Here is a 26,461-nt window from a genome sequence, read left to right on the forward strand (position 1 = left end):
AAGGAAGCGCATCCGGAGGGATCATGCAGGTGCTCATCAGCGTTTGGTGGAGGACTACTTCGCTGAACAACCACTTTATCCCGATAGTATGTTTCGTACAAGATTTCGTATGAATAGGGATCTCTTTGTTCGCATTGTGAATGCCCTTGGTCAGTGGTCTCCCTATTTCACTTATAGGGCAGACTGTTCTGGTCGAATAGGGCTCTCACCATTGCAAAAGTGTATAGCAGCCATGCGCATGCTAGCATACGGTACCCCTGCAGATGCTCTTGATGAGTACTTGAAAATTGGGAAGTCCATTGCGTTAGAGTGCTTGGACAAGTTTGCACGGGGGGTGATTCAAGTGTTTGGTGGGCACTACTTGCGACGCCCCACACAGGAGGATGTCGAGCGTCTACTTCAGGTTAACGAGTCTCGTGGGTTCCCTGGAATGCTAGGAAGTATTGATTGCATGCACTGGCGATGGGAAAAGTGTCCTCTAGCATGGAGGGGGCAATTCACCCGTGGGGATTATGGAGTTCCAACAATGGTCCTAGAAGCCGTTGCTTCCCAGGACCTTCATATTTGGCATGCTTTCTTTGGAGTTGCTGGGTCAAACAACGACCTTAATGTGCTCAACCAGTCCTCGTTGTTTTTCGATGCATTGAAAGGAGAAGCCCCTCAAGTTCAGTTTTCTGTAAATGGGAATGAGTATACCACAGGTTACTACCTTGCTGATGGTATATACCCAGAGTGGGCTGCCTTCATGAAGACTATACCACTTCCCCAAACAGAGGAGCACAAGTTGTTTGCCCAGTTCCAAGAAGCGGCGAGGAAAGATGTGGAGCGTGCTTTCGGGGTATTGCAGTCCCGTTTTACCGTTGTCCGCGGCCTGCACGTCTATGGAAGAGAAAGAGTGTTGGAAGGATCATGCTAGCTTGTGTTATTCTTCACAATATGATAGTCGAAGATGAGAAAGAGCAGGCTGCCATTCATATTGACTTGAATGAGAATCCAGGAGCATCAATTGCTCTACCTCCTGAAGTTAATGTTGGTGGTAATCTATGTTTCGCTGATGTGCTGCATAGAAAAGCCAAAATCCGTGCTCCTCCACAACATACCCAACTTAAAAATGATTTGATTGAGCATATTTGGCATAAGTTTCGAAATAACCATCATAATTAGTCATGGTGAGATATACTGATATATGCATGTTGCTATTCTTTTTTCCCTGTAACACTAGTGATCATCATGATATCTTACATGTTATTTATTTCAGGACTATGCCATGATGTGGTGATTGCTGCAGGTTCTACCTACAGGTGCATTCTCTAATCTGGACTTGCTTTGTTCATTATTGATATTTATTTCTCTCATTGAACAAATTCTGCTAGATTAGTATTACATACCTTATTTCAGCAATCTGGTCAACAAATTCTACTCTACTGTTTCAATATATACACTTGTTCATGTTTACTTTTTTCCATACAGTGGCTGAAGGTTGTTGCTGTTGTTGTTCCTTTCTACCGATGCTCCAACTATGGCTTTGTGGCTTTATCATCTTCAAGATCAAATTGATGTCTTGTTTGTTGGACACTGTATCTGTTATTTTGTTTGGTTCATGCTTTTTTCTAAAGAGTCATGTACTGTTTAATTGTCAATGTCATGGTGCTAAGTATTATGTTTGGATATACTCAATGTTGAAGAGTTGGTATGGTCTATGAAACATATGTTTGTTTTTTCTTATGAATCAGTTTGCCTTGTTATATATTCATGGTGTGACTGGTATACATGTATGTTGTTTGAATTGCTACAAAGATGCATGGCACACTGGATCGCAACAGGTGATATGCCATTTTTTATTAAATACAACTTAACAGCCAGCCTCATAGTCAGCCCATTGTATGAGTTGGGCTCTAAGATGGCTTTTGCTGACATGGCATGGCTATATAGCCTGCATTTGGCTACACTATTGCCATTGCTCTTAGGTTTGCTCTATAAAATATTTATTTAGCCTTCTATGTTTGCATGTAAGAGTGAGAAAGCTTGCATTTAGTGCATACAGCTAGCGCCTAAGACTATCCATAATGGGAGTATCAGACTACTCACAATAAAAGTATCATAGCTAGTATCATGCATTACATGCATGTAAAAAAGCTGATGTGTCATATCAATTAATGATGAAAATAGATGATAATAGTATCATAGCTGGTAGAAACCGTATCATACCACGTAGAACTAGAAAAATTAATGCCAAATAAATCTTGTACACTTTTGTATATAGATTCTACAAATCATTAAATACATGTAACATATGATACTATGCATTGTGAAGATAATATCGTTTACTAGTAACATATGCATGATACTAATATATGATACTTTCCATTGTGACTAGTTGCATAGGTACTATCATACATTTCATGCATGCAAAATGCTGATGTGGCAGTGCAATTAAGGATGAGAGAGAGGATAGTAGTATCATAAGTAGATACCGTATCATAGCACATAATAAAAAAATTTAATGTCAAGTAAATCGTGTACGTATATTTACATTAAGATTCTACAAATTAATTAATATAAAGAAATCATAATACTAGTATACGATACCATGCATTTTGAAGATGGTAACATGTAGTAGTATCATACGCATAATACTTTTATATGATATTATGCATTGCGACTAGTCTGAATGAGGCTGCATGCGAATGCTTCCGTCTTGTTTCTCGCATTGCAGCCGACGCTAGATGAACCGCTCGTTATTTATCTCACTTCTAGCTAAGATTTTGGCTGATGTGGATCTTCTTGGAGCCTGCTGGCTAGATCTATTGTACTTGCTTTTATGGATGATGTTCGTTTTGTGCCGACCATTCAAGAAAGTAAAGAAACTACTCAAGCCAAGCATGAATAGGAATTAATTAGTGTTGAGTGAGTTTGGAACGGATAGGGCTCGATCGGCAGCAGAGTGTAAATGCGAACTTAATTGGCAAATTATCTTACGATTAATTTGTGGACACAGACAGATGCACTGCGCCGCGCCACCGATCGATTACCTCTCGTTTCGCTGGCTATATATAAACTGGTCGGGATCTCATAACATTCTTGTCGATCCAATCCAGTCAGAGATAGACATTCTACTACAGAGATAGCCGATCATGGCGATGTCTCGTTGTCAGTCCGTCTTCGCTGCGGGGATGATAGCGGTGCTGCTCATACAGTACTGCGCTGTAGTGACAGCAGCAACGTCTGCTGCTTCTGTTTCAGCAGCGACGGCGAGGTCGGCAGACAGCAAAGTAGGAGGATGGCTCCCACCACCCATCCCGACGGAGCCCTTGCCGCCACCGCCTCCTCCTCCTACTCGCCGGTCGCCACCGTCTTCTCCTCCTCATCACAGGGCCGGCGCTGCTGAACCGTCTGCTGCTTAGTTAGCTGCTAGTATTTCCTTCCTTGTACCAGGTGTGCCGTGCTCTTGTCTTTGCTTTGTACAAGAATGATTGAGTAAACGGTCCATGAATAAATAACCAAGAATAGATGACGATGTGGTCGATCGACGTCTACGGTACCGTGAGCTGTGGCCGCTGCGGGCTTCGGAAATTGCTACCTGGATCTCGCGCGTGATCGACTTCGAAGCAACTGAACCAAAATCTCAGTTAATTTTACAGTAAGATTTTTCCAAATCAACTTTAGAAATCGCTTTACTCTTTTTTTTGGTTCCTAAACTATGCAAAATTTATTGTACAAGGTTCATCTAAATCATGTGCTCACATGATGAACATCAAAATAATTAAAATACTTACAAAATTTAGAAAATAATCTGAATTTTGTTTACAACATATGTTCATGTCTGGCAAGTGTGTGTGAAGTTGAGTGAAATAAACAACATATGTAGTGTCATAGACAAACAAAACAATAACAACAACATTGGGTGTTCTAGAAAAGCATTTTTTGAGCACCGAATATATGTTTTTTTTCATGCAAGCAACAAAAAAAATATCCTTTGCCCATAATTTTTTACATATTGACATAAAGCATGTGCATTAACATCTAAAAGAACTCGGGGTTCTTTTTATAATATAAACATATTTTTTAACCTGAAATGGCTCTTGGAGCCAATTTGAATATTTGTAGTGTATCACTTCAATATAACTAAAGGATAAAGGATCCGACTAACACCCAGTCGAATGACGTCACCATCCCCTTTCTCATGGTCTTCTTCTCCACCTCTAGGAGCACCACTCCTCTCCACCTTTTGGCGAGCCACGCCTCTCCCGCAACCACCTCCGGCCGAACCAACATCCACCCCGCCCGCGCCAGGCACTTTGTTGTGCTGCCTCACCGCCCCACCCTACCAAAACTCCTCCTCCCCGCCACTTGGCCATCCCTCTGAGCCCGTTGTTCTTCCTCGGTGCCATGGACCATGCACTCTCAACCCTAAGTTCTTCCGGCGAGCTGGGTTGACTAGCTCACTCCATCTCTCTCTTTTTTCTCATTTGAGTCGAGGGATGTAGTTGAGAAGAAGAGTTGGGGAAGAGATAAGGTTGGGTGGGGCCACTTGCACGAATCTTGGCACAAAGATCTAACGGTAGTTGACTTGATTGAGCGCTAATCTAAATCTCAGCTAGCAGAGAATTAACAAAACCGGTAATTAAAAGCTTAGTTTCAAGTTACAACTATAGAATCAAGATTATAGTAGTCACTACAGGAATCTGTCGATATGCCGACGGCCTACGGCCCTCGGCGTAGCACAAACTCGCCCTCGGCGTAGCCTACGCCGACGGGGGCCCTCGGCGTAGCTCCTCGGGGAAGGTACGCCTCGGCAGAGCACGGGTGGCCCTCGGCGTAGCGTCACCGTCGGCGTAGACGAAGAGGCCCGACGGCTGTAGGCCACCGTCGGCGTACTAGCGCTCGGCGTAGCCCCGGTAGCGGCGCCGTTCGCCTAACGGCGGCCGTTACGCTACGCGGGCCAAACCATCGGCGTAGGAGGACACGTGGTGCAGCCTGGGCGCTCCCATGACACACGCTACGCCGAGCGCTGGCCGTCGGCGTAGGAGGCCACGTGGTGCAGCACGGACGCTCCTGGCTCACTCTACGCCCGCCGTCGGCGTAGGAGGGCACACGTGTTGCAGCCTGGGCGACCCTGTTGCTCTCTACGCCGAGGGGCTGCCCGTCGGCGTACGCCTGACCATTTGGTCCAGGTCGACACTATGCCGAGGGTGATCCCGTCGGCGTAGCATAGACCTTTTTTTCTTTTTTTTGCTGGTTTGGTTGTTTCCCGGGATTAGCAGCACATTAAATCACAAATAATTCACACGAACTAGAGGAAGTGCAAACAGACATAACACGAAGTTCAAGTCTCATAACATAGCTGCGGATACATAGTTGCGGATACATAGTCGTAGTCTCATAACATAGGTACAAGTGTCATAGTGTCGTAGTGCGGATACATAAGTAGCTACTAATGGGACTACTAGAGGAGCTGCGTCGCCGCTAAACACCGGCTCCGGGCCGATTCCTTCCGGTAGAAGCTGCGGAAGAACCACCGGGAGAAGGACCGGAGAAGTACCGGGAGGAAGTACCGGGAGTAGCACCGGGAGAAGGACCACCATGATGAACCGGTGTGATCTCCTCCCACCACCCTGGTTTCCGGAACATCCCGTTCCCTACACACATGTTCCCAGAGATGTTAGCAATTTGCGAGGCAAAGGAAAGCCGTAGTATTCGGTTTGGCGAAGAACTTACCGCTGTTCTCCCATAGTACTCCGCAGCGAAATTTTCCTTCGATGGCATGTTTGGCGCCGGCCCCGGAAAGGAGGCATCGGCCCTAAATCCCTTTGTCTGTCCAGTTTGATTGGCCACCATCGACGCTGCAAGATAGTTTACATGTCGATCTTTGTAGAAATGAAGCATCAAACTAGGGGAAAGTGGGACTTGTCATCATTTGCGAAAACAAGGGTTGGAACTTACATGTATATATGCCATGTACTCCATGAGCTGCTGCTGCCAACAGCTGGTTGAAGGCCACTGATATTCTTGATGAGCGGCCCGTAGGCCGCCTCGAAGTCGGGCTACAATTTCACAAATTCATGTCTCATTAGCACTTAGCAATGTATGAACGAAAGTCGGAAAGAGGATGGAAATGAGAGAAACTTACGTCGTATGCGGGTTGCCGAGCCCGGCGACGAGGCGGGAGAGGGGGGCTGTCCTTGGTGAGGCCCGCCTTGAGACGCGTGAAGGTCGTGGTGAGGGTATGCTTGGCGGCCTTGTTCATCATGGCGAGACGGCCATGCGGCAACCCTCGGGACGACGGGACAACGACTCCTCGTCGACCTCCGCGCTCATGGGGTCATCCACCTCCGGGTGACGATGCCTCACCATCGCGCAGTAGTTGTCGACGTCCTCGGCGTAGGTGCCGAAGTACTCAGGGAGCGAGGGCTGAGGCTGCGAGAGATCGGGCTTCTTAAGCCGCATCTTGTCACTACTAGGAAAATGGCTATAGGTGGAGGCAAGTGGTGCCGGCGCACCACCTCTGACATGCGCCGGTGGGAATGGATTGCCGACGCACCTCATTTGCAGCCGCGCCGGCGATGAAAGCCTACGCCGGCGCACCGCGGACGGACTGCGCCGGCGATAAATCTCGGCATGGCCGCGGTCGATTCGGGCCGGGCCCAAGAATCATTGCTGGCGCACCAGCCCAGGGGTGCGCCGGTGGAAGCTCGCTATGTGCCGGCGCACCCTCGGGCCGGTGCGCCGGCAATGATTCTTGGGCCTGGCACGGTGGTGATATAGCCGAAAGAGGCATATGTTGCCGGCGCACCACGTGTCCATGGTGCGCGCGCGATAACTCCGGCGGTTATTTCAGCTCACCAACCAGCCCGCCCACTCACACACTCACTACACTCCACTCCTCCACACAAACCCAGAGCCTTCTCCCAACCCGGCTCATTTTTGCCCATTTCTATCCCCAATTTCACCAATTTGACCAAACAAAATCAATATTTTTTGAGCAAATCTTCCCTTCCTACATGCATCTCCCACATCCCCCTATGTAGATCTAGATCTACTATCCCGCATTGACCGCTCAATCTAGATCTAGATCTAGAAAGTCGGCTTCCATACGCCATTGTCGCGGCGCGTCGTCTCGATCTTCATCGACGAATATATCAAACAAATAGGTGATTAATGAACAAATTAAGGAATGAAATCGACGTATGTTGGACATTTGAAGCAAAAGCTCTCGTGTGTGGCATATATATATGTTGTGCTTGTGCTTGTGTGTGTGTTGGCGTTGAAAATGAGTTGCCAACGTTGCGCCGAAAATGTTGATTCTTCAAGTTTCCGTTTCGGCACATTTACGGCGCTCCTATGTCCTACCGTGTAGGAAGGTCATGCCGAAATTTTCCGTGAAAACTACCGAGCGGATGCATGGTTCTAATCAATTATGTAATCTTACCATGCGAGGCGATAATGGTTATCGAGATGAGTGAAAGCATCGTGATGAGATATCCGAAACACGCGATCATCGACATGTATGAAAATAACCGCACGGAGGTATTGTGTCCGTGCCGGAGATGCAAACGAGGGAAATGGTTTGACCCGTATTCAGGCAAATTGCGGGGGCACCTGCTCACTAATGGTTTCATGCATGGACACACTCAATGGATGAGTGATGATGGCGCGGAGGTCAATGGGGCGACGGCGGCGGTGGTAAAAATGGCCGGCAAGAAGGAGGGCATCATGATACTGATGACGATGAAGAGTTTGTCGCACATGACGATAACCTTGACGACGATAATAACCTTGACGATGACAATAACCTTGACGACGACGAAGAGGTGCCGCTAGCTTCAGTCGTGCGGGACCCTCATCTTCAAGATCTGCTTCTCGAAAAGACGAAAGGCGCCAAGCGGAAATCAAAGCTTGAGCAACTCGAGATAGACTCGAATACTCCGTTGTACGACTCGGGTCGCGGGTTGGGGGAGTCTCGCTTGAGAGTAGCTCTCGATGTGCTGCGGATGAAGGCGAAACACGGATGGACGGACACAAGCGTCGACGACATCCCGGAATACGTGAAAGATCTCCTTCCTCGCCGGGAACACGTGTCCCGGTAGTCTAGCCGAGGCCAAGAGAATCACGTGCCCTCTCGACTTACCCCACGAAAAGTATCACGCCTGCATCAACGATCGTATCATGTATCGCAAGGAGCACATGGACAAGACCAAATGTCCCGTGTGTGAAGCTGAACGGTACAAGAAAGGGAAGAAGAAAGCTCCTCGGAAAGTTGTGTGGTACTTCCCGCTCGCCCCCGGCTTCAACGGTTCTACGCGGACCGCAAGGAAGCAAAGCTCATCGCGCCGGCACGCGAAAGAAAGGAGGCGGTGTTGAATGATGAAGAGCGGATTGAGCACCCGGTCTTGACGCACCCTTCGGATGCAAGCCGGTGGAAAGCATTAGACAATGAATTCGGAAGTTTTGGGGCAGATCCCGGAAACATCGAGGTTGGGTGCGAGCACGGACGGATTCAATCCGTTCGGAAACCGAGCAGCACACATAGCACATGGCCCGTGTTTGTATGGATCTACAACCTCCCGCCCTGGCCGTGCATGAAGAGGAAGTACATACGAGATGAGTATGCTAATTCAAGGGCCGACACGACCGGAAACGATATCAACATGTATCTCGAACTATTAAAGGAGGAGCTTGAAACGTTGTGGGCGGAGGAAGGGGTAGATACATGGGACGCCGTCGCGGAAGAATATTTCCCTTTGAGAGCCGCGTTGATCACGACGGTGCAGGACTACCTCGGATACGGTTACATTTCGTGCCGGGTGTGCCATGGACACAAGGCATGTGTCGTGGTGCATGGAAGAGACGATGTTTTTGCAGCTTGGTAAGGATCCGGCTCTTCGAAAACAGTTTACATGGGGCATCGAAGGTGGCTACGGAAGACTGACCCGTGGAGAAAGCGTGGAGATCCGTTCGATGGTACAAATGAACCCCGAGGACCTCCACGTAAGAAGAGCGGCGAAGAGATCGATACATTCCTGAAAGGTTGGAAGGAGTGCCTCCGCGCCGGGAAAGATTCGTCAAAAGCACTGGAGAGAAGAAGAAGAAAAAGGAAAGCGACGCCGCTCATTGGTGTATGGAAAAGGAGGTCCGTGTTTTGGGACTTGCCGTCTCGGAAAATTCTCGATACACCTCACTGCCTTGATGTCATGCATATTACAAAGAACGTGTGCGAGAGCTTGCTTGGCACTCTTCTCAACATGCCGGACCGGACCAAAGATGGGCCGAAAGCAAGACACGACCTGAAAGTTTTGGGCATCAGGGAAGAGCTTCAGATCCCGGCGGCCCAAGAGGGACGATCGGAGGAGGAGGCGGACGGCGGTCGAAGCGCAAAAGGATTAAGCAGCACGGACTATTCCTGTCCCCCCTCCTGCTTCACTTTTAGTCCGGCCGAGGTCGATCAATTTTTCAATTGCCTTCTAGGAGTCAGAGTGCCCTTCGGTTACTCCGGGCTAATAAGCAGATACATGGACCCCAAGAAACGAAACTTCAGCGGCATGAAGTCTCATGACTCGTCACGTGATGATGACGCGGATTCTTCCGGTTGCAATCCGAGGTATAATGGATGACCATGTCCGTGCAACGCTGATTCAGGCTCTGTAACTTCTTCGACGTCATAACTCGGAAGTCGATAAGCGTGAAGAAACTCGCAAGGCTCCGAGGAAGAGATCGTGGTGATCCTATGTGAGATGGAGATGTACTTCCCTTTGCATTCTTTGACGTGATGGTCCATACTGTTGGTCCATATCATGGATGATATCGTCGAGTCTAGGGCCGGCATTCTTACACAACATGATGCCGTTTGAAAGAATGAATGGGGTCATTAAAGGATACGTTCGTAACAGGTCACATCCGGATGGAAGCATCGTACGGGGCTGGCTCACCGAAGAGTGCATCTCTTTACGCACGAATTATCTAGACATCGAGGACCCTGTTGGTTTGCCTCAAAACAAGCACCTCCGCGGGTTCGAGGGAGTAGGCCACAAAAATGGAAGGAAGGAACTGCACGTGCACATGTCCGGTCGGACTTCCGACTTTGACGAGGGCCAACTTAGTAGCGCTACAACACATTGACTTGATCGATCCTTGGTTGAAAGAGCACAAAACCATGATAGAGAACGATGGCAAGCCGATGATGATGGAAGCGAGAAATATACGAGAGAGCACAACTCCTCTTTCGCGCGCTGGTTCAAAGACCACATTGTTGCTAATCCCCCACCAATGGATTCGACAAGGATAAACTAGTATTGGCCTTGTCACATGGCCCCGCGCCCAACATCATGACTTACCAAGCGTACGATATCAACGGGTACACATTCTACACGGAAGAAAAAGACAAGAACGAGTGCTTACAGAACTCGGGGGTAACGATGGATTCCTGGACGGGTGACGTAAAGACTAGATACTACGGAAGAATCGAGGAAATCTGGGAGCTTAGCTACAGCTGGGGAGAAAGTGCCGATGTTCGTATCGGATGGGCTAAGAGCGTCACAAAAGAAGACCGGTATTTCACCACCATGTTTCTACCCGAAGCCAACAAATCAAAGTCCACGACGCCACCGCGCAGAATGAGCCATGGTGCTGGCGAGGACACGTGCACCAATGCTTCTTCATGACCGACCCATCCGGGCCTAGCCGTGTTATCGTGAGGAGAGGCAAGAGGACCATCGTCGGAATGGATGGAGTCGCCAACGCAGGAAGACTTCGAAGGACAAGTCGGAGACCCAATGATGGAAGAATCCGAGGACGAAGACACAACATACACCACAAGAAGAAGCGGGACCACGCTACGAGGTCGGTCGACCCTTCAAAAGAAGAAGTCACGACACGGGGCTAAATTATTCAACGACGAGCAAGAAAAGCAAGAAGAAAGCGAAAGCATGGTCACTATGGCTTGTCGTCTGCGGACGATAAAAATGCGCGCAGTGAGAGGAAGCGGCGGGAGGCGGAGGAAATGAGGGAGTCAATCCTAGCCGAAGTCCAAGCTGGTTTGGTACCGCAACTGGTACCGCAACTCAAAGCTACGCTCGTACCTGAAGTCAAAGCTGAAGTCGCCGCTTCAGTCCAAGCAGATTTCAACGCTCTACACGCGTGGTATGAGGGTGGCAAACAAGGCCCCCCCCCCCCGAAAATGCAAGTGGTTAGCTTCGACGGCAGCAACTCGATGGCGCCGCCGTCCGCCGGCAATGACAATGTTATAATGGAGACTCCTCCGGCCGCCGGCAATGTCGCTGGTGCTAGGGATTCACCGTCCATGCCGGGTAGCAGCCCCTCCGTCACTTGCACGCCCGCCGCCGCATGTGCCGGCCCGTCGACATTAGCCGAGCTCAACGCCCTCACGGTAATTAACCCATGTGTACATCAAGTTAATATATTAGTTTCGTCATCCTTGCCCTCTCTCTAACGCCATACACATGTTCTCGCAGGCGCTCTCAACGCCATGCACCTTCCTGATGAGAGTAAACGGCGAACTCAAAGACGTCGCGAGGGGTCCATCCTTCGGCCCCCGGATAAGAAGTGGCACACACGAGATATGGAGGATGACGTTTACCGGGTTGAAGTGGATCGGGCGTTACCGGGCTATGAGGATTTGTTTCCTCCTAATCAACCGCATGGTGCCGATGACGATAGCCCGTTGAATCTGGCCTCCACCGAAGGGTTGGGTACTGCTATGGCCGAAGACCCTAATTCGGATCAACACCTACTCGGGGTCGACGGCAAGCAAAGACAAGCACCTTGCGGCGCCACATGTCAGCGTCCCTCCACGACAGCCAGCGGCGCCGTGGTCATCGCCCACCGCAACGGCCAGCTGCCAGAGGTCAGCGCCCCACCACAACGGCCGGCTGCGCCGTGGTCGGCGCCCCACCACAACAGCCGAGCCGCGCCGGTAGGCCGAGGAATACGAACGTGACGACTTCCAATGGGATATTCCTACGTCTTCACAAGTTGTCCATGAGGATGCGCCGGGCCTCAAATATGTGTGCTCCAAGAAGCTGTTCGATTCTCAAGAAACGGCCGATGAGGAGGAAAATCCCGAGGAGGTCGCCACCGCCGCCGTCAAGAAGATGTTGAGCCCAAACACACTCCGTGCTACGGCCACTACGGCGATGAGATGGTCCAGCACTACAACCCAAGAAGAGGAAGAGGGCCAGCTAAGAAGGACGCCAAAGACAAGGCGGCGGCCAAAGACAAGGACAAGGTGGCACTCCTTGACAAGTTGCCAAACAATTGGCGACCTCTCGCATCACTTGGGTGAACCGATGCTCGCCGGAGCATGTCCTCAAGTTACTCACCCGGGATATGAGCGAGCTTGCATGAGACCAAGTCCTGCATTTGGAGAAGCAGCTTCTCAAATCAAAAGATCCTAGTTACCCTCTCTTCGTGGCGAAGGTGCCAATCGGCATGAACTTCGTCGAGAAGTACCCCGCGGACTTGTGCTTCATCCGGTTCAATGACATCTTCGACATCTATCGCATGCAAGTGCTCCACTTTAGTGTGGTTCGCCTAGTTGCTCTTAGCTTGTCTTCCCGGATCGTTAAGGAGGGGACGCCGACCATCGCGATAATGGACCCCTTCTATATGCGGGAGAGCATCATCCGCAACCCCGGGGATCGCGCGATTGCCACCCAGCAGGTCGAGGATTTCATGCTCGGCGAACATTAAGAAGGGCGCCATTCTCATCCCTTACTTCCCCGAGTAAGTAATCACTCGCTAGTCCCCCATCACCATTCTATCCTATATCTCCATTTGCATTTCCAAAGGTTAATCCGTGTGTTTTCCGCGAGAGACAAGTTACGCACTCTCATCGTCGTGCACCCGCAACACTCGCATGCGATCTATCTCGACTCGGGTAGGGACCGCAAGAAAGACTACTCCCACATCGAGGCCCTTCTCAATGATGCTCTCACCGGCTTCGCCAACAAGGCGAGCCCCCTCAAAGTAGAGAGGAAATCCCGAGGAGGCTTGGTCTTAACCCACACAACCAACTTCCCCTGCCTCGGGCAGATCGACGCCCGACAATGGGATGGACGCGTGGTACGCCATCCTTCGGATGCGGGAGTACATAAAGTACGCAGATGACATGTTGCTGCCGAGAATCTCGTAAACAGGTTTGCAAACATGGCGGATGTCCCACGATAGAGAGATTAGAAAGAACTGGGGTCGCATCCAGCAGTTCATTTGCACGATAATCGTGCAGGATGTCAACAATAGGTCTGGCGAGTTCTTCTACGGCTACGGTCTACCACCTAATGACGAGATAGAACTCCGCTTGAAGATGTCGCGTGATGAGAGGCCGTTCAACTCGCTTGAGGGCTGCCGTCCATTCCCCCTAGGCGTACAACCTGATCCTACGACGGGAACACTACTGCTAAAGCTTGAACGATATGTCTTTGAACTTCCGTACTGTAATAATTGCTACATATTCCCATAGAATCGACTTGTTGCTTTTATTTAGTTGTATGGATGTGCATGTGAACATGTGTCTATAGTTTCATTTACTTTGCTATATATTTCAAGATTATGGCGTAGATACCTTAATAATTATTTGCATTTACTCGACCCCTACTTGCCTCGTATTTGGAGTTCGCCGATGATTAGAATGTTCGGTCACTCGTACACTCGGGGGTGGAGCCAGTGAGCCTTGGTGCGATGGCCACAAGTATCAATCTATTGTGCATCCTACCTAGCCTCACTGACTCCATCCCTGGATGTTAATATGTGTTTCGACCGACAAAGTATGAGGCACGCTATTTAATTCGTACTACTTGTCTTTTATTTGAGTTCGCACTTCTTAATTGCATTGGCCGATGATTAAAATGTTTGGTCACTTGTACACTCCGGGGTGGGGCCGGTGAGGCTTGGTGTGATGGCCACAAATATCAATCTATTGTGCATCCTACCTAGCCTCGCCGACCCCATCCCGTGTATGTTATTATTTATTTCGACCAACAAAGTATGAGGCACATGCTATTTAGTTCATACTACTTGTCTCTTATTTGAGTTGGCACTTGTTCATTGCATTGGTACTAACGTTTTACTTGTCTTGTGCATGGAGATGCCGACGACATATGTCGTGTACAAGGGGAGGGTTCCCGGAGTCTACGACGACTGGGAGGACTGTCGGAGACAGGTGCACCGCTTCAGCGGCAACAACTACAAGGGATACCCCACTAGGGTGGAGGCGGAAGGAAGATACGCCCGTTATCTAGCGGGAGAGATGAGGGACATGAGGAGGAACCGGATGAAGACCATGGCCTTCGTGATGATGGTCATCGTGACCATGTTGGTTCATGTTCTATGTGATTGTAGTTTAGGTTAGGAGCTACATTGTGAGGTGTATGACGACACTTGTGACGACTATACCGAGACTTCTAACTTTGTGAAACTTAGTCGTTTGGTGTTGCATATGCACATGTGTTGTATGAATCAACACATTCCGAAACGAGACTAGCGTATTTGTGTATTGATACCGAAATGAGACTTGGCTCTCTATGTGCTTCTCATATTGCATGTTCTGCTGTCATAAATATGAGCTGTGTTTGTAAATATATACTGCTGTCAAATATTGTATTGTAATATGCTGGAAAAAAGCTGGAAAAAAGAATTTTCGAATTTATTGCCGGGCGCACCTAAATGACCTACTGCTTGGCGGCGCACCCCGCTGGCGCAGCCTGCCGGCGCGCCGGTGGAACGTTTCCTTTGCCGGCCGAATGAGCGATGGCGCGCCGGCCGATGTGCATACTATCGCCGGCGAACTGCATGGTGCGCCGGCAATGGCCAGTTATCACCGGCCCGTTCGCACCGGCGGGCTCTTGGTGCGCCGGCAATGGGCCATTTAGGTTCGCCGGCGGTAGGCCTTTTCCTTGTAGTGTGTTGTATATCTCGAGGTCAGACATCTCCTCCTCGGGTCCTAACGCGGCCCTCTGCATCGCGAAAGGAAATGTTGTGAGTACCAACTTTGAACCTGACGGAAAATAAAATGTATACATACCGTCTTCCCCTTGTAGCGCTCGTAGGCCGAGGTTTCCCCCAGTGTGTGCCACCGTCGCCTCGGTTCTCCGCGTTCCGCCTCGCCACGGCTGCAAAGTCCTCGTCCATCTTGAGCCACCTCGTCCTAACCATCTCCTCCCATGCCTCGACATGCGGCTCGGCCCAATCAGGGATAACCTGAAAATGCAATACTCAACTCAATCTAATGCAATTGCAACTTAGTAGCAATGTAGAATCTCATTGACATTTTACTCACCAGACATGTAGTCCTCCACCGTCATCTCGTACTCGGCCTTAGCATTCTTCAGGCAATGTACGGCTCTGGACCCTCTCGCCTCTGCGAGCGCGAAGTGACCCGCGGACGTGATCCTTTGGTTGTACCACACCTGCGGTGTCAACCTCTCACAAGTCGCCCGCAAAAGTCTGTTCGCGGCCGTCTCCTCAACCTCGGGCGCCACACGATAAAAACACTTCAATCATGCAAAAAACAATTGTGAGAGTCATGAGTTAGAACATTGGGGTCATCAAATATGAACGAAGCTCGAGAAAATATGTCTTACCCAAAACTTTCTCATCACGGCCTCGGCGGCCGTCGGGAAGCCTACGCTAGGGGCACTCTCATAGTCGGTCCAAGTAGTGGCTAGCTTCTTCTGCGCCGAGTGGGACGGTCCCAGAGGATAGTACTTGCCGGCCAGAACTTCCTAAGCAAAGCTCCAATCATGTCTTGCTAGGTTGGCGCCCCTTAACCCCCGGAGGAAATGTCCAATTGCTGCACATGAAAATCAAACATTAGCACATGAAAATCAAACATTAGTACATGAAAATTGAAATTGCCAAATTAGTACACTTACTCGGGGCCAGCGGGAATAATAAGGGTCTTCGCCTCATGGGTCTTAGGCTCCTTCCTCTCGTCGGGGACTCTCGCTTCCCCACGAACCTTCGGTGGCTCGGCCGTCCATCCTCCTCCGAGTCTCAAACCCGCGGCTAGAGTCCTCCTCGGCTCTAGACTCCGTCTCCGCCTCCTCTGCGAAGACGGCCCCTCCAAAAAGAACTCGAGAGCTCAACGTCGCCAATGGCCGAGGGTGGTGGCTCAAAGTCCGGTCCTCCCAGTCCACCTCCACCTCCACCTCCGGCCTCCGCGCCTCGACCTCCGGCTCCTCCCAAGCCACCTCCACCTCCAGCCTCGACCTCCGGCCTCCACCACCTCGTCCCCGTCCTCGTCCCTCCTCCCTCCTCCCTCCTCCCGCGCCGTCCCCGTAACGCGGATTGCGATGCGGTTCCCTCCCACTCCTTCTAACATTGTTCTTGCGGCTTCGTTGCATCTTCTTAAGCAAGCTCGACGAGTCCTCCTTGCCGCCGCTCATATTGTTCAATCACCTGCATTGAGAAAGAGAAAAACAATTAAGAAGCATGTTGAAAAATATATAAATACTAAGCATAAAGACACTATGCAATTAAGAAGCATGTTGAAAAATATATAAATACTAAGCATAAAGACACTAAACAATTAAGAAGCATGTTGAAAAATATATAAGAAGCATAAACACCTAAAAGACCCTCACCAGCCGTCATCAATCTCATCGTCAATCTCATTTGTACACATATGTTATGGGCAAATGCAAGTTTTCCAGCGATTTCAACGCTCCGGTGATCTGTATATTGGGAAACCCTAGGGCGGGGACCCTGCAGATCTACCCCTATAGATTTTTCCGTGCGAGGGTTTACCAATGGATTTTTTATTTGCTTTGCTTTGTTTAGGACATATACACATGGAAACCATAGGTTTGGAATGAAATAGGCCCCGGATGAGCCGTGGCGGGAGTTTCCACATACAGATCCAGGATTTTACCAAGTGCGGGCCCATGTATGCGGAAATCGTCAACGCCGGGTACATGCAAGGTTAGAAAAACCTTACATCACACTTGTACACATATGTTAGGGACAAATGCAAGTTTTCCAGCGATTCCGACGCTCCGGTGATCTGTATCTTGGGAAACCCTAGGGCGGGGACCCTGCAGATCTACCCCTATAGCTTTCTCCGTGCGAGGGTTTACCAATGGATTTTTTTATTTGCTTTGCTTTGTTTAGGACATATGCACATGGAAACTATAGGTTTGGAATGAAATAGGCCCTGATGAGCCGTAGCAGGAGTTTCCACATACGGATCCTGGATTTTACCAAGTGCGGGCCCATGTATGCGGAAATCGTCAACGCCGGGTACATGCAAGGTTAGAAAAGCCTTACATCACACTTGTACATATGTTAGGAAGAAATGCAAGTTTTCCAGCGATTCCGACGCTCCGGTGATCCGTATCTTGGGAAACCCTAGGGCGGGGACCCCGCGGATCTACCCCTATAGCTTTCTCCGTGCGAGGGTTTACCAATGGATTTTTTTATTTGCTTTGCTTTTTTTAGGACATATGCACATGGAAACCATAGGTTTGGAATGAAATAGGCCCCGGATGAGCCGTAGCAGGAGTTTCCACCGATTCGGACGCTCCGGTGGGTTGTATCTAGGGAAACCCTAGGGGGCGGGGACCCCGCAAATCTACCCCTAGGGTTTGGGTTAGGGTGGATTAGAGTTAGGTTAGCAATGGACTTTTTTCCTTTGTTTTAGGACATATGTACATCGATAGCAGATGTTGGGCCTACTGGCTCCCGTCGACCCGTCTACGAGGAGCGTCACTCGTGGGATCTACATATGCCATCTACCATTTTTTTCCTTCAAAAAAGTAACTATTTTTACATAATTCATACTAGTACATAAGTAAAACAAACATAATATAAAGTAAATGAGGGAGAAGAAAAAAAAGAAAAAAAAAGTATGCCGAGGGTGGCCGTCGGCATAGGCGGGTGATGCCGTATGCCGAGGGTGGCCCTCGGCGCCTCGCTGACGCCGTGACCGAGCCGTCACGGCCGGAGCGGAATAGGAGCACATGCCTGTCCTACGCCGACGGCCTTGCGTACGCCGAGGGTGGCCGTCGGTGTAGCAATCTCTACGCCGAGGGTATTCATACGCCGAGGGTGCTCGCACGCCGCTGCCATGGACCGGACGTACGCCGACGGCCCCGACATTTGGCCGTCGGCGTACGCCACGGCCGTCGGCGCAGCGAGCCATTCCTGTAGTGAGTAGCCCAAATGAATCCTATACAAGAGGGCAACAAGCTTATAGTATTCTCATAGGCAATGAAGTTTGATCATGTGGGCATCAAGATTATGATGCCTACCGGTAGCTTAAAGCCATAGCAGAAATAGAGAGAGGAACCATCAGCCCATAGAATATAATCATTTTTCAAGAAATTAGGTACTCATCTTGCTCAACAAACGAGTAAACGACTCCAACCTTTTGCAAGCTTGTTCTAGTTCACTCCCCATCGACTCCCTCCGTATCGGTTTTAACAGGCACGCACGTAGTTTAAAAAACTCTTTGACCATTAATTTAGTTAATAAAATATGGAAAATAAGTTATAAAAATTATATCATTGAAAACCTTATTTAAATATGGATTTAATGGTATAAATTTTATAGACAGATAATTTATATTTTGTTGACAAAATTAATGGTCAAACTTTGTCTTAAACTGGGTACGCGTAGGAAGTAGTCCGCGTGTAGTATGTTTGGATACCATCCGGACGTGGAGTCGGATAGTACTGTAGTTACGTACAGTACGTGCGTGTCTAGGAGTTCTTTTTTGTTTCTCGTTATATACTCGACCATTGGCTAATCTTGCATCGTCGCTTCTTGGTTTAATTTGTTCGGAGCCCTTAATGGCGGCGGCGCGCTGGGATGAACTCCCGGATGATATCGTCCAACAAATCCATGCCCGCCTCTCATGCCCGGTCGACCGCGTCTTCCTCGGAGCCTGCTGCAAGTCGTGGCATACAGCGACCACCAGGCCCGCCTCGCCGCCCTTGCGGACCCTCCCCTGCCTCCTCCTTCCGCTTGCCGGAGGGCCGTCCATCACTTGCATCCTGAGCGGCAGCGGCGCCCGGCATGGCCTTGACCTTCCGGAGGACGCGCGCCGCGCCCGTTTCTTCGGGTCCTACGAGGGCATGTGGGCGTTCCTGGCGCTCAGCAGCAAAGAGGGGCACGTCCTGCTGAACGTCCGCACCGGCGAGCGCATCCCGCTGCCCGACATCGAGTTCGGGAAGGTCACGAATACACCCATCACCGACCACGAAGTCGACGGAGTCATCTATCCCAGGCAAAGATGGTGGGTCCGCGGGCCACTCCGTCCCGTCATGATGCTCGCCGCGACCCTCTCGTGCGCGCCGGGCGTAGATGGCGAGTGCGTCGCCGGCGCAATACTCAACGTTCACGGACCCAAAGGCGTTAATTACTGGCGCTATGTCTGCTTCTGGCGCCTCGGCTCGCAGATGGCCATCCAGGGAGACGAGGTCAGCTCCCAGGTCGGGTGGTCGGCGCAGGACATCGCCTACTTCGACGGCCGTTTCTTCGTGCTGACCAAGGGCGAGCACCTCCGGACCTACACCGTGCTCGATGGACCGGATCCGATTAGGAAAGTGGACCTTCACACTAGCTGCCAGTTCTACCAGACCGGTTCCGGCGACGAGGCAGACGACGCGCAGCCCCGCGCCGGATACCTCGTCGTGTCACGCGGCGAGCTCCTCATGGTGGTCAAGGAGTGGATGCCCGACGACGGAGCCACCTCCCGCGTTCAGCTGTTTGCGCTTACTCCGGCCGTACACGACGACAGCTGTCCAGAGTTGGCTCTAGCTTGGACCTCGATCGAAAGCCTCGACGGCCGGCTGCTCGTCCTTGGCCCCGGCTGCTCGAGGGCATACGAATGCGCCGACTTCCCACCCGGCTGTGTCGAGGAAGGCGTATACTTTCTCGACGACCGCACCTACTACAACCGCACCGTCTTCGCGCCCTACTTCCCCATGGAGAGTACTGACCCCGACGAGTTTGCATGCACCGACAATGGCAGGTGTTGCCTGTTGCCCGCTCGTCCCGAGGACCGCTTCCCAACGAAGCCCGGGCAAGGCTCCATCTACTCTTACTCGCCGCCAGTCTGGCTCCTACCTTGATGAATGGCACACGGCACCAGATGAATCTCCACCATCTCTATTGGACCATTGCTATGCACTTTTGCTATTTGACAGCTGACAGTCTTTCTATTCATCAACAGTTGAATTATTTTTTACCGATTGTATATATGTAGATCGGGCTATTATCTAATTTTTTTAGTGATTTGATTTTACATGGAAGGTACTGAAAGTAAATATGCAATATACTGAAAGTAAATATGCAATGCACACAAGAATAGAAGCTCAGCGTTCCCAGCAATGGCGCCCGAAAAGTACTTGATAATCCTCAAGGGTAGAAAATTATTGTAGCACAATTCGATAACTATTTGAGTATCGAACTCACGAGAATCTGAAGATAAAATATCTATTATCTGAAGCCCTATAACCCACTTATGTAGCCCTTCGTGCAATGCAATAAAGTAGAATATGCAAGGTTTTAATTTGTTGATGCTACCAACTAGAAAGCGGTAAACTAAAACAAGTGCTGAAAACTAAAGATGCAAAGGAAGCTTATCCAGGTGGAGCTGGGTGACGGTAACTCAAGGAAGCAATCGTTTTTGGCATATGGTTTTTGCATTTATTTTGGTTGTCACGGTTAGTGAAGCGCTTGTTTTTATACTACTACCAGCTAGATGCATAAGATCTAAACAACTTGATGTTAAAACCCTAGGCCTAGAAACTGGCGCACAATGAGTTAATTAAGGAAACGTGTCTAGCATCAACACACCTAACCATCACATCTAACTTTCATAAAGATCCTCTATTGTATCTTTTTAGAGAGGATCCAAAATAGGTGCAGCCGTTCTCAAGAGCAAGTACAACCCTAGTGAACAAACAAGAGAGTTATTAAGACATAAAGTCCAACCACCCTTTTAAGTTTCAAGGTCCTCTTACTTTATCCCCTTGTTGATTAACACATTATTGATGGTCATGTATCTAAGAAGCGGGACATGGTTTCTATCATCTCCGACCATCCCAAACTTCTAAACACACGCAACAGTGACAACTTTATGCATTTTCTCAACTTATGTGTGCACCCATACATCATTACATAAGACCATCATAGAAGATAACAAATTTTTATGCAACCATAAACAAACTATTTCACCGTAGTCATGAACAAGTCACTACTCAAATCTAGACAAAGAGATCCAATACATGATGGGAAAACTATATATGGCCTCATACATCGTGTTTTCCATGAGATTACAACGGGGGTATGTAGAGGATGCATGAAGGCGGTGTTGATGTAGATGTTGATGATGACCACGCTAAGTGGGTGGAGCCACTCAGAGACGATTCTGGCAGCGGTACCCCCTCCGATCTTCGTCAGTGGCGGACTACCGACTATCTGTTTATGTGTTTTTGATATCCGCCTCAGTACGTTGCGAGGTAGACTTCTAGGGGGTATATATATAAAGGCAATGAAAAAAGCCATGGAATTAACTAAAAAAGCCGATATAAAGGGAGTCAAAGTAAAAATAGCGGGTCGTCTCGGAGGAAAAGAAATTGCACGTGCCGAATGCATCAAAAAGGGTAGACTTCCCCTCCAAACAATTCGCGCTAAAATTGATTATTGCTGCTATCCAATTCGAACTATCTATGGAGTATTAGGTGTAAAAATTTGGATATTCGTAGACGAAGAATAACTAATCTTATCTTTGCATTCTGTCCAGTGATAGAATAAAAAATAACAAGAGACTTTTTTTCCCGAAATCCTTGAAAAAAAAAGAAAATCCCTGAAAAAAAGAAGAAATTCTACCTCTTTCTATAAGATTTAATGAAAATTGATAAATCATTTAATATAATTGCTATGCTTAGTGTGTGACTCGTTATTTTTTTTTTTTAAGAAAAAACTTAGTAATTATAGAAAATTAACTACTAACCAACCTATTGTTTCGTATTGTCGATATCCTAACTAAGAAACAGTCACTATATGAATAAATACCTCTATTATAAATGAATAGATGTATCATATAGTTGTAGCAACTGCTTTTTCTCTAAAAAAGAAATGAGATTCTAGGTTGTGAAGCAAAACTAAAGGGATGTGGATATAAGGGAGGGATGATAGAAAGAAGGAAGAGGAATTAAGTTAAGATATAGGATTCCAATATGTATGGTCTATGAATTGCATCATAAAAAGCAATGTGATAAAGCATCAATATAATAAAAATAATAGATAATTTGAAATCGTAACTTGAAACAAGAACTATAAATTTAAAGCAATAATAAAGAATAAAGAGCCGACCAGATTAATAAAACTGAGAAAATTAATTCGGAAAGAAATTTTTTTGAAGCTCCATTGTGGAATTCAGACCTAACCATTCAAGGAGAAGCAGTGGGAACGACGGAACCTATGATTCGATAGGATTTTATTGAAAAGAATCCTAATACTTCATTGGATGGGATGGCGGAGGAAACCAAAAAATTGTCTTATTTGGTAAGGTTTTAAATTAACAAATTAAGACAGGAAAGAGTAAATATTCGCCCGCGAAATCCTTATTGAATTAGAATACTTTACCGTTATTCAATATTCAATAAGAGTAAAAAAAACCTAACTTTTTCGATTATCTATTAATGTGTATCTATCTTTCTCATTTCATTCACGAGGAGCTGGATGAGAAGAAACTCTCATGTCCAGTTTTGCAGTAGAGATGGAACTAAGAAAGAACCATCGACTATAACCCGAAAAGAACCAGATTTCGCAAACAACATCGAGGAAGAATGAAAGGAAAATCCTGCCGAGGCAATCGTATTTGTTTTGGTAGATATGCTCTTCAAGCACTTGAGCCTGCTTGGATCACAGCGAGACAGATAGAAGCAGGACGAAGAGCAATAACACGATATGCACGTCGTGGTGGAAAAATATGGGTACGTATATTTCCCGACAAACCGGTTACACTAAGACCCACAGAAACACGTATGGGCTCAGGAAAGGGGTCCCCCGAATATTGGGTAGCCATTGTTAAACCAGGTCGTATACTTTATGAAATGGGGGGAGTATCCGAAACTATAGCTAGAGCAGCTATGGAGATAGCTGCCAGTAAAATGCCAATACGAAGTCAATTTATTCGATTAGAGATATAGAACCCCCTAAAACTAAACGGGTATTGAACATAAAAAAAAAGCCCCGTTTTTCTTTCTAAAAAGACAATATTTCTTTCATTCTTTTGCATTGAAATAACAAAACAAATTGAAATCAAAATAATATGATTCAACCTCAGACCCTTTTAAATGTAGCAGATAATAGTGGAGCTCGAAAATTGATGTGTATTCGAGTCATAGGAGCCGCTGGTAATCAGCGATATGCTCGTATTGGTGATGTTATTGTTGCTGTAATTAAAGACGCATTGCCGCAAATGCCCCTAGAAAGATCCGAAGTAATTCGAGCTGTAATTGTACGTACATGTAAAGAGTTCAAATGTGAAGATGGTATAATAATCCGCTATGATGACAATGCCGCGGTTATAATTGATCAAAAAGGAAATCCAAAAGGAACTCGAGTTTTTGGCGCGATTGCCGAAGAATTGAGAGAATTGAATTTTACCAAAATAGTTTCATTAGCTCCTGAAGTATTATAAATACTAGTTAAGTAAAATTTAGATCAAAGAATAAATTTAGTAGATTGTGTTTTACGTATATGTTTTAAAATCCAAAATGAAAAGAAAAAAAAAAAAAAAGAAAACATGTTGATTATAGAAAAATTTGGAGGAACCTAGAATTAGAGTCTTATGGGCAAGGACACTATTGCTGATTTACTAACCTCTATACGAAACGCGGACATGAATAAAAAAGGAACAGTTCGAGTAATATCTACAAATATTACCGAAAACATTGTTAAAATACTTCTACGAGAGGGTTTTATTGAAAGTGTTCGGAAACATCAGGAACGTAACAGATATTTCTTGGTTTCAACTTTGCGACATCAAAAGAGAAAGACTAGAAAAGATAAGAAGCAAAGTTTCTTCCTTGAGTTTGAGTGAAAAAACGAAAATGCGAGAAAAATTGCAATCCCTACCACGTAATAGTGCACCTACACGCCTTCATCGACGTTGTTTTTTGACCGGAAGACCTAGAGCTAACTATCGAGACTTTGGGCTATCCGGACACGTACTTCGAGAGATGGTTTATGAATGTTTGTTACCAGGTGCAACAAGATCTAGTTGGTAAGGATAAAATCTCCTTTCGTATTTGTATGAATTTATGGAATTGATGATCCTAGAAGAGCCCTCTTTACCATTCTGTATAAATGGACTATTCTATTTGTATAGATACTATTCTATTTGTATAGATATGGTAGAGGGGCGTATCCAAGCCCTCTTTTATCCACTAGTTTCCCCTCTTTAGTTTAAGAGGATAAAGCAGCTTGGTAGCTCACAAAGCTCATAACCTCGGGGTTGCGGGTTCGATTCCCACTAGCGGCTCCATACTCCTTCTTTATGATATATGCATGATATATACATCATCCATTTGTATATCGATTTTTTGATTTCCTAAAAGAGTTTCGGTCTAAGAGTTTTTTCTCAGAACAAGAAAAGGGTAAAAGAAAGAATAAAATATAAAGACAAAGCGTCCATTGTCTAATGGATAGGACAGAGGTCTTCTAAACCTTTGGTATAGGTTCAAATCCTATTGGACGCAATCTTATTTCTATCTATTCTTTAAATAACTATACTAAAAACTAAGAAAACTTTTTTGCACGATTCAAATTCTACTAACAAGAGTAGACATGCAAAATTTATGTTTGTTGCTGAAGGGAAAACCGTTCCAGCTGTTCCTGAATAGCTTCCTTCAAAAGGATTTCCGCTTGCTCGGTGAATGTCTTGCTAGAAGATAGAATTTCTTGGAATTGAGGTTTAGTATCTTTTAGGTGTTTACGTAAGTCATCCAGAAATTTATTTACCTGTTCAATCTCTAATGAATCCAGATATCCTCTCGTTCCGGTATAAATAGTAGCTATCTGTTCTTCCACTGGGAGAGGGTTTGCCTGAGATTGTTTAAGCAATTCCCTTAATCGTCGACCCCTTGCCAATTGATTCTGACTTGTTTTATCCAGAGCAGAGGCGAATTGTGCAAAGGCTTGTAACTCTGCGAATTGAGCTAATTCCAATTTTGATTTGCCAGCTACTTGTTTCATGGCTTTAATTTGAGCCGCGGATCCTACTCTGGAAACAGAAATACCCACATTAATAGCAGGTCGAATTCCGGCATTGAATAGATCTGAAGATAAGAATATTTGTCCATCTGTAATGGAGATTACATTAGTAGGAATATAGGCAGAAACGTCTCCAGATTGAGTCTCAACTATTGGTAAAGCGGTCATACTTCCTTCGCCTAAAAGAGAATTTAATTTCGCGGCTCTTTCTAAAAGGCGTGAATGCAAATAAAAAACATCCCCGGGATAAGCTTCACGGCCGGGGGGTCTTCTTAATAGAAGGGACATTTGGCGATAAGCTTGTGCCTGTTTGGAGAGATCATCATAAATTATTAAAGTATGCCGTTCGCGGTACATAAAATATTCAGCCAGGGCTGCTCCCGTATAAGGAGCGAGGTATTGTAATGTAGCAGGTGAATCCGCCATTTCAGCTACTACAATAGTGTATTCCATGGCCCCCTCCTCGTGGAAATTAGTTACTACTTGAGCCACAGAGGATGCTCTTTGACCGATAGCTACATAAACACATATTACATTTTGTCCTTTTTGATTGAGAATTGTATCTGTGGCTACTGCTGTTTTGCCAGTCTGTCTGTCCCCAATAATTAACTCGCGCTGACCGCGCCCTATAGGGATCATCGAATCGATAGCAATAAGCCCTGTTTGAAGAGGTTCATATACGGAACGCCTGGAAATTATACTTGGAGCAGGAGATTCAATTAAGCGAGATTCCGAAGCTATAATTTCCCCTTTCCCATCAATAGGTTTAGCCAAAGCATTTATAACACGACCCAAGTAAGCCTCGCTCACGGGTATCTGAGCAATTCTTCCTGTTGCTTTTACAAAACTTCCCTCTTGTATCATCAACCCATCGCCCATTAATACAATCCCAACATTTTTGGATTCCAAATTAAGAGCAATACCCCTAGTGCCTTCTGCAAATTCGACTAATTCACCTGACATTATTTCACCAAGACCTATAATACGAGCAATCCCATCCCCCACTTGAACTACGCGACCAATATTCTCAATCCCTACTTTCCTATTATATTGTTCAATACGTTCGCGGAGAATTTTATGAATTTCGTCGACTCGAAGAGTTGCCATTAGTATTTCTTTACTCTTTTTTCGGAAGCAAGGGGGAAAATAATGCCTAAATTCTAAACGAAAGTAGAAGCTCAAAGCCTAATTAATTTAATTATCTCTTCCATTCCATGGACCC

The 26,461-nt window shown here is 47.1% G+C and overlaps 1 protein-coding gene, 1 long non-coding RNA gene and 1 other non-coding gene across 3 annotated transcripts; 2 read left to right on the forward strand and 1 right to left on the reverse strand.

The window, feature by feature from the left end:
* Positions 1-675: 675 nt before the first annotated feature.
* LOC124681047 lies at positions 676-1,747 on the forward strand. Its single transcript, XR_006995687.1, has 3 exons — positions 676-1,169; positions 1,259-1,301; positions 1,471-1,747. It is a non-coding gene; the product is annotated as an uncharacterized LOC124681047 (long non-coding RNA).
* A 22,895-nt stretch (positions 1,748-24,642) lies between these two features.
* Positions 24,643-26,460, reverse strand: LOC124681045 (ATP synthase subunit alpha, chloroplastic). The gene has a single exon (XM_047216015.1). The coding sequence runs from the start codon at positions 26,344-26,346 to the stop codon at positions 24,823-24,825; it is 1,524 nt and encodes a 507-aa protein (XP_047071971.1). The 5' UTR covers positions 26,347-26,460; the 3' UTR covers positions 24,643-24,822.
* TRNAR-UCU lies at positions 24,654-24,725 on the forward strand. Its single transcript has one exon. It is a non-coding gene; the product is annotated as a tRNA-Arg (tRNA).
* Position 26,461: the final 1 nt, after the last annotated feature.

The sequence above is a fragment of the Lolium rigidum genome, unplaced genomic scaffold, assembly GCF_022539505.1.
Source record: "Lolium rigidum isolate FL_2022 unplaced genomic scaffold, APGP_CSIRO_Lrig_0.1 contig_32702_1, whole genome shotgun sequence".
NCBI classification, from domain to species: Eukaryota; Viridiplantae; Streptophyta; class Magnoliopsida; order Poales; family Poaceae; genus Lolium; species Lolium rigidum.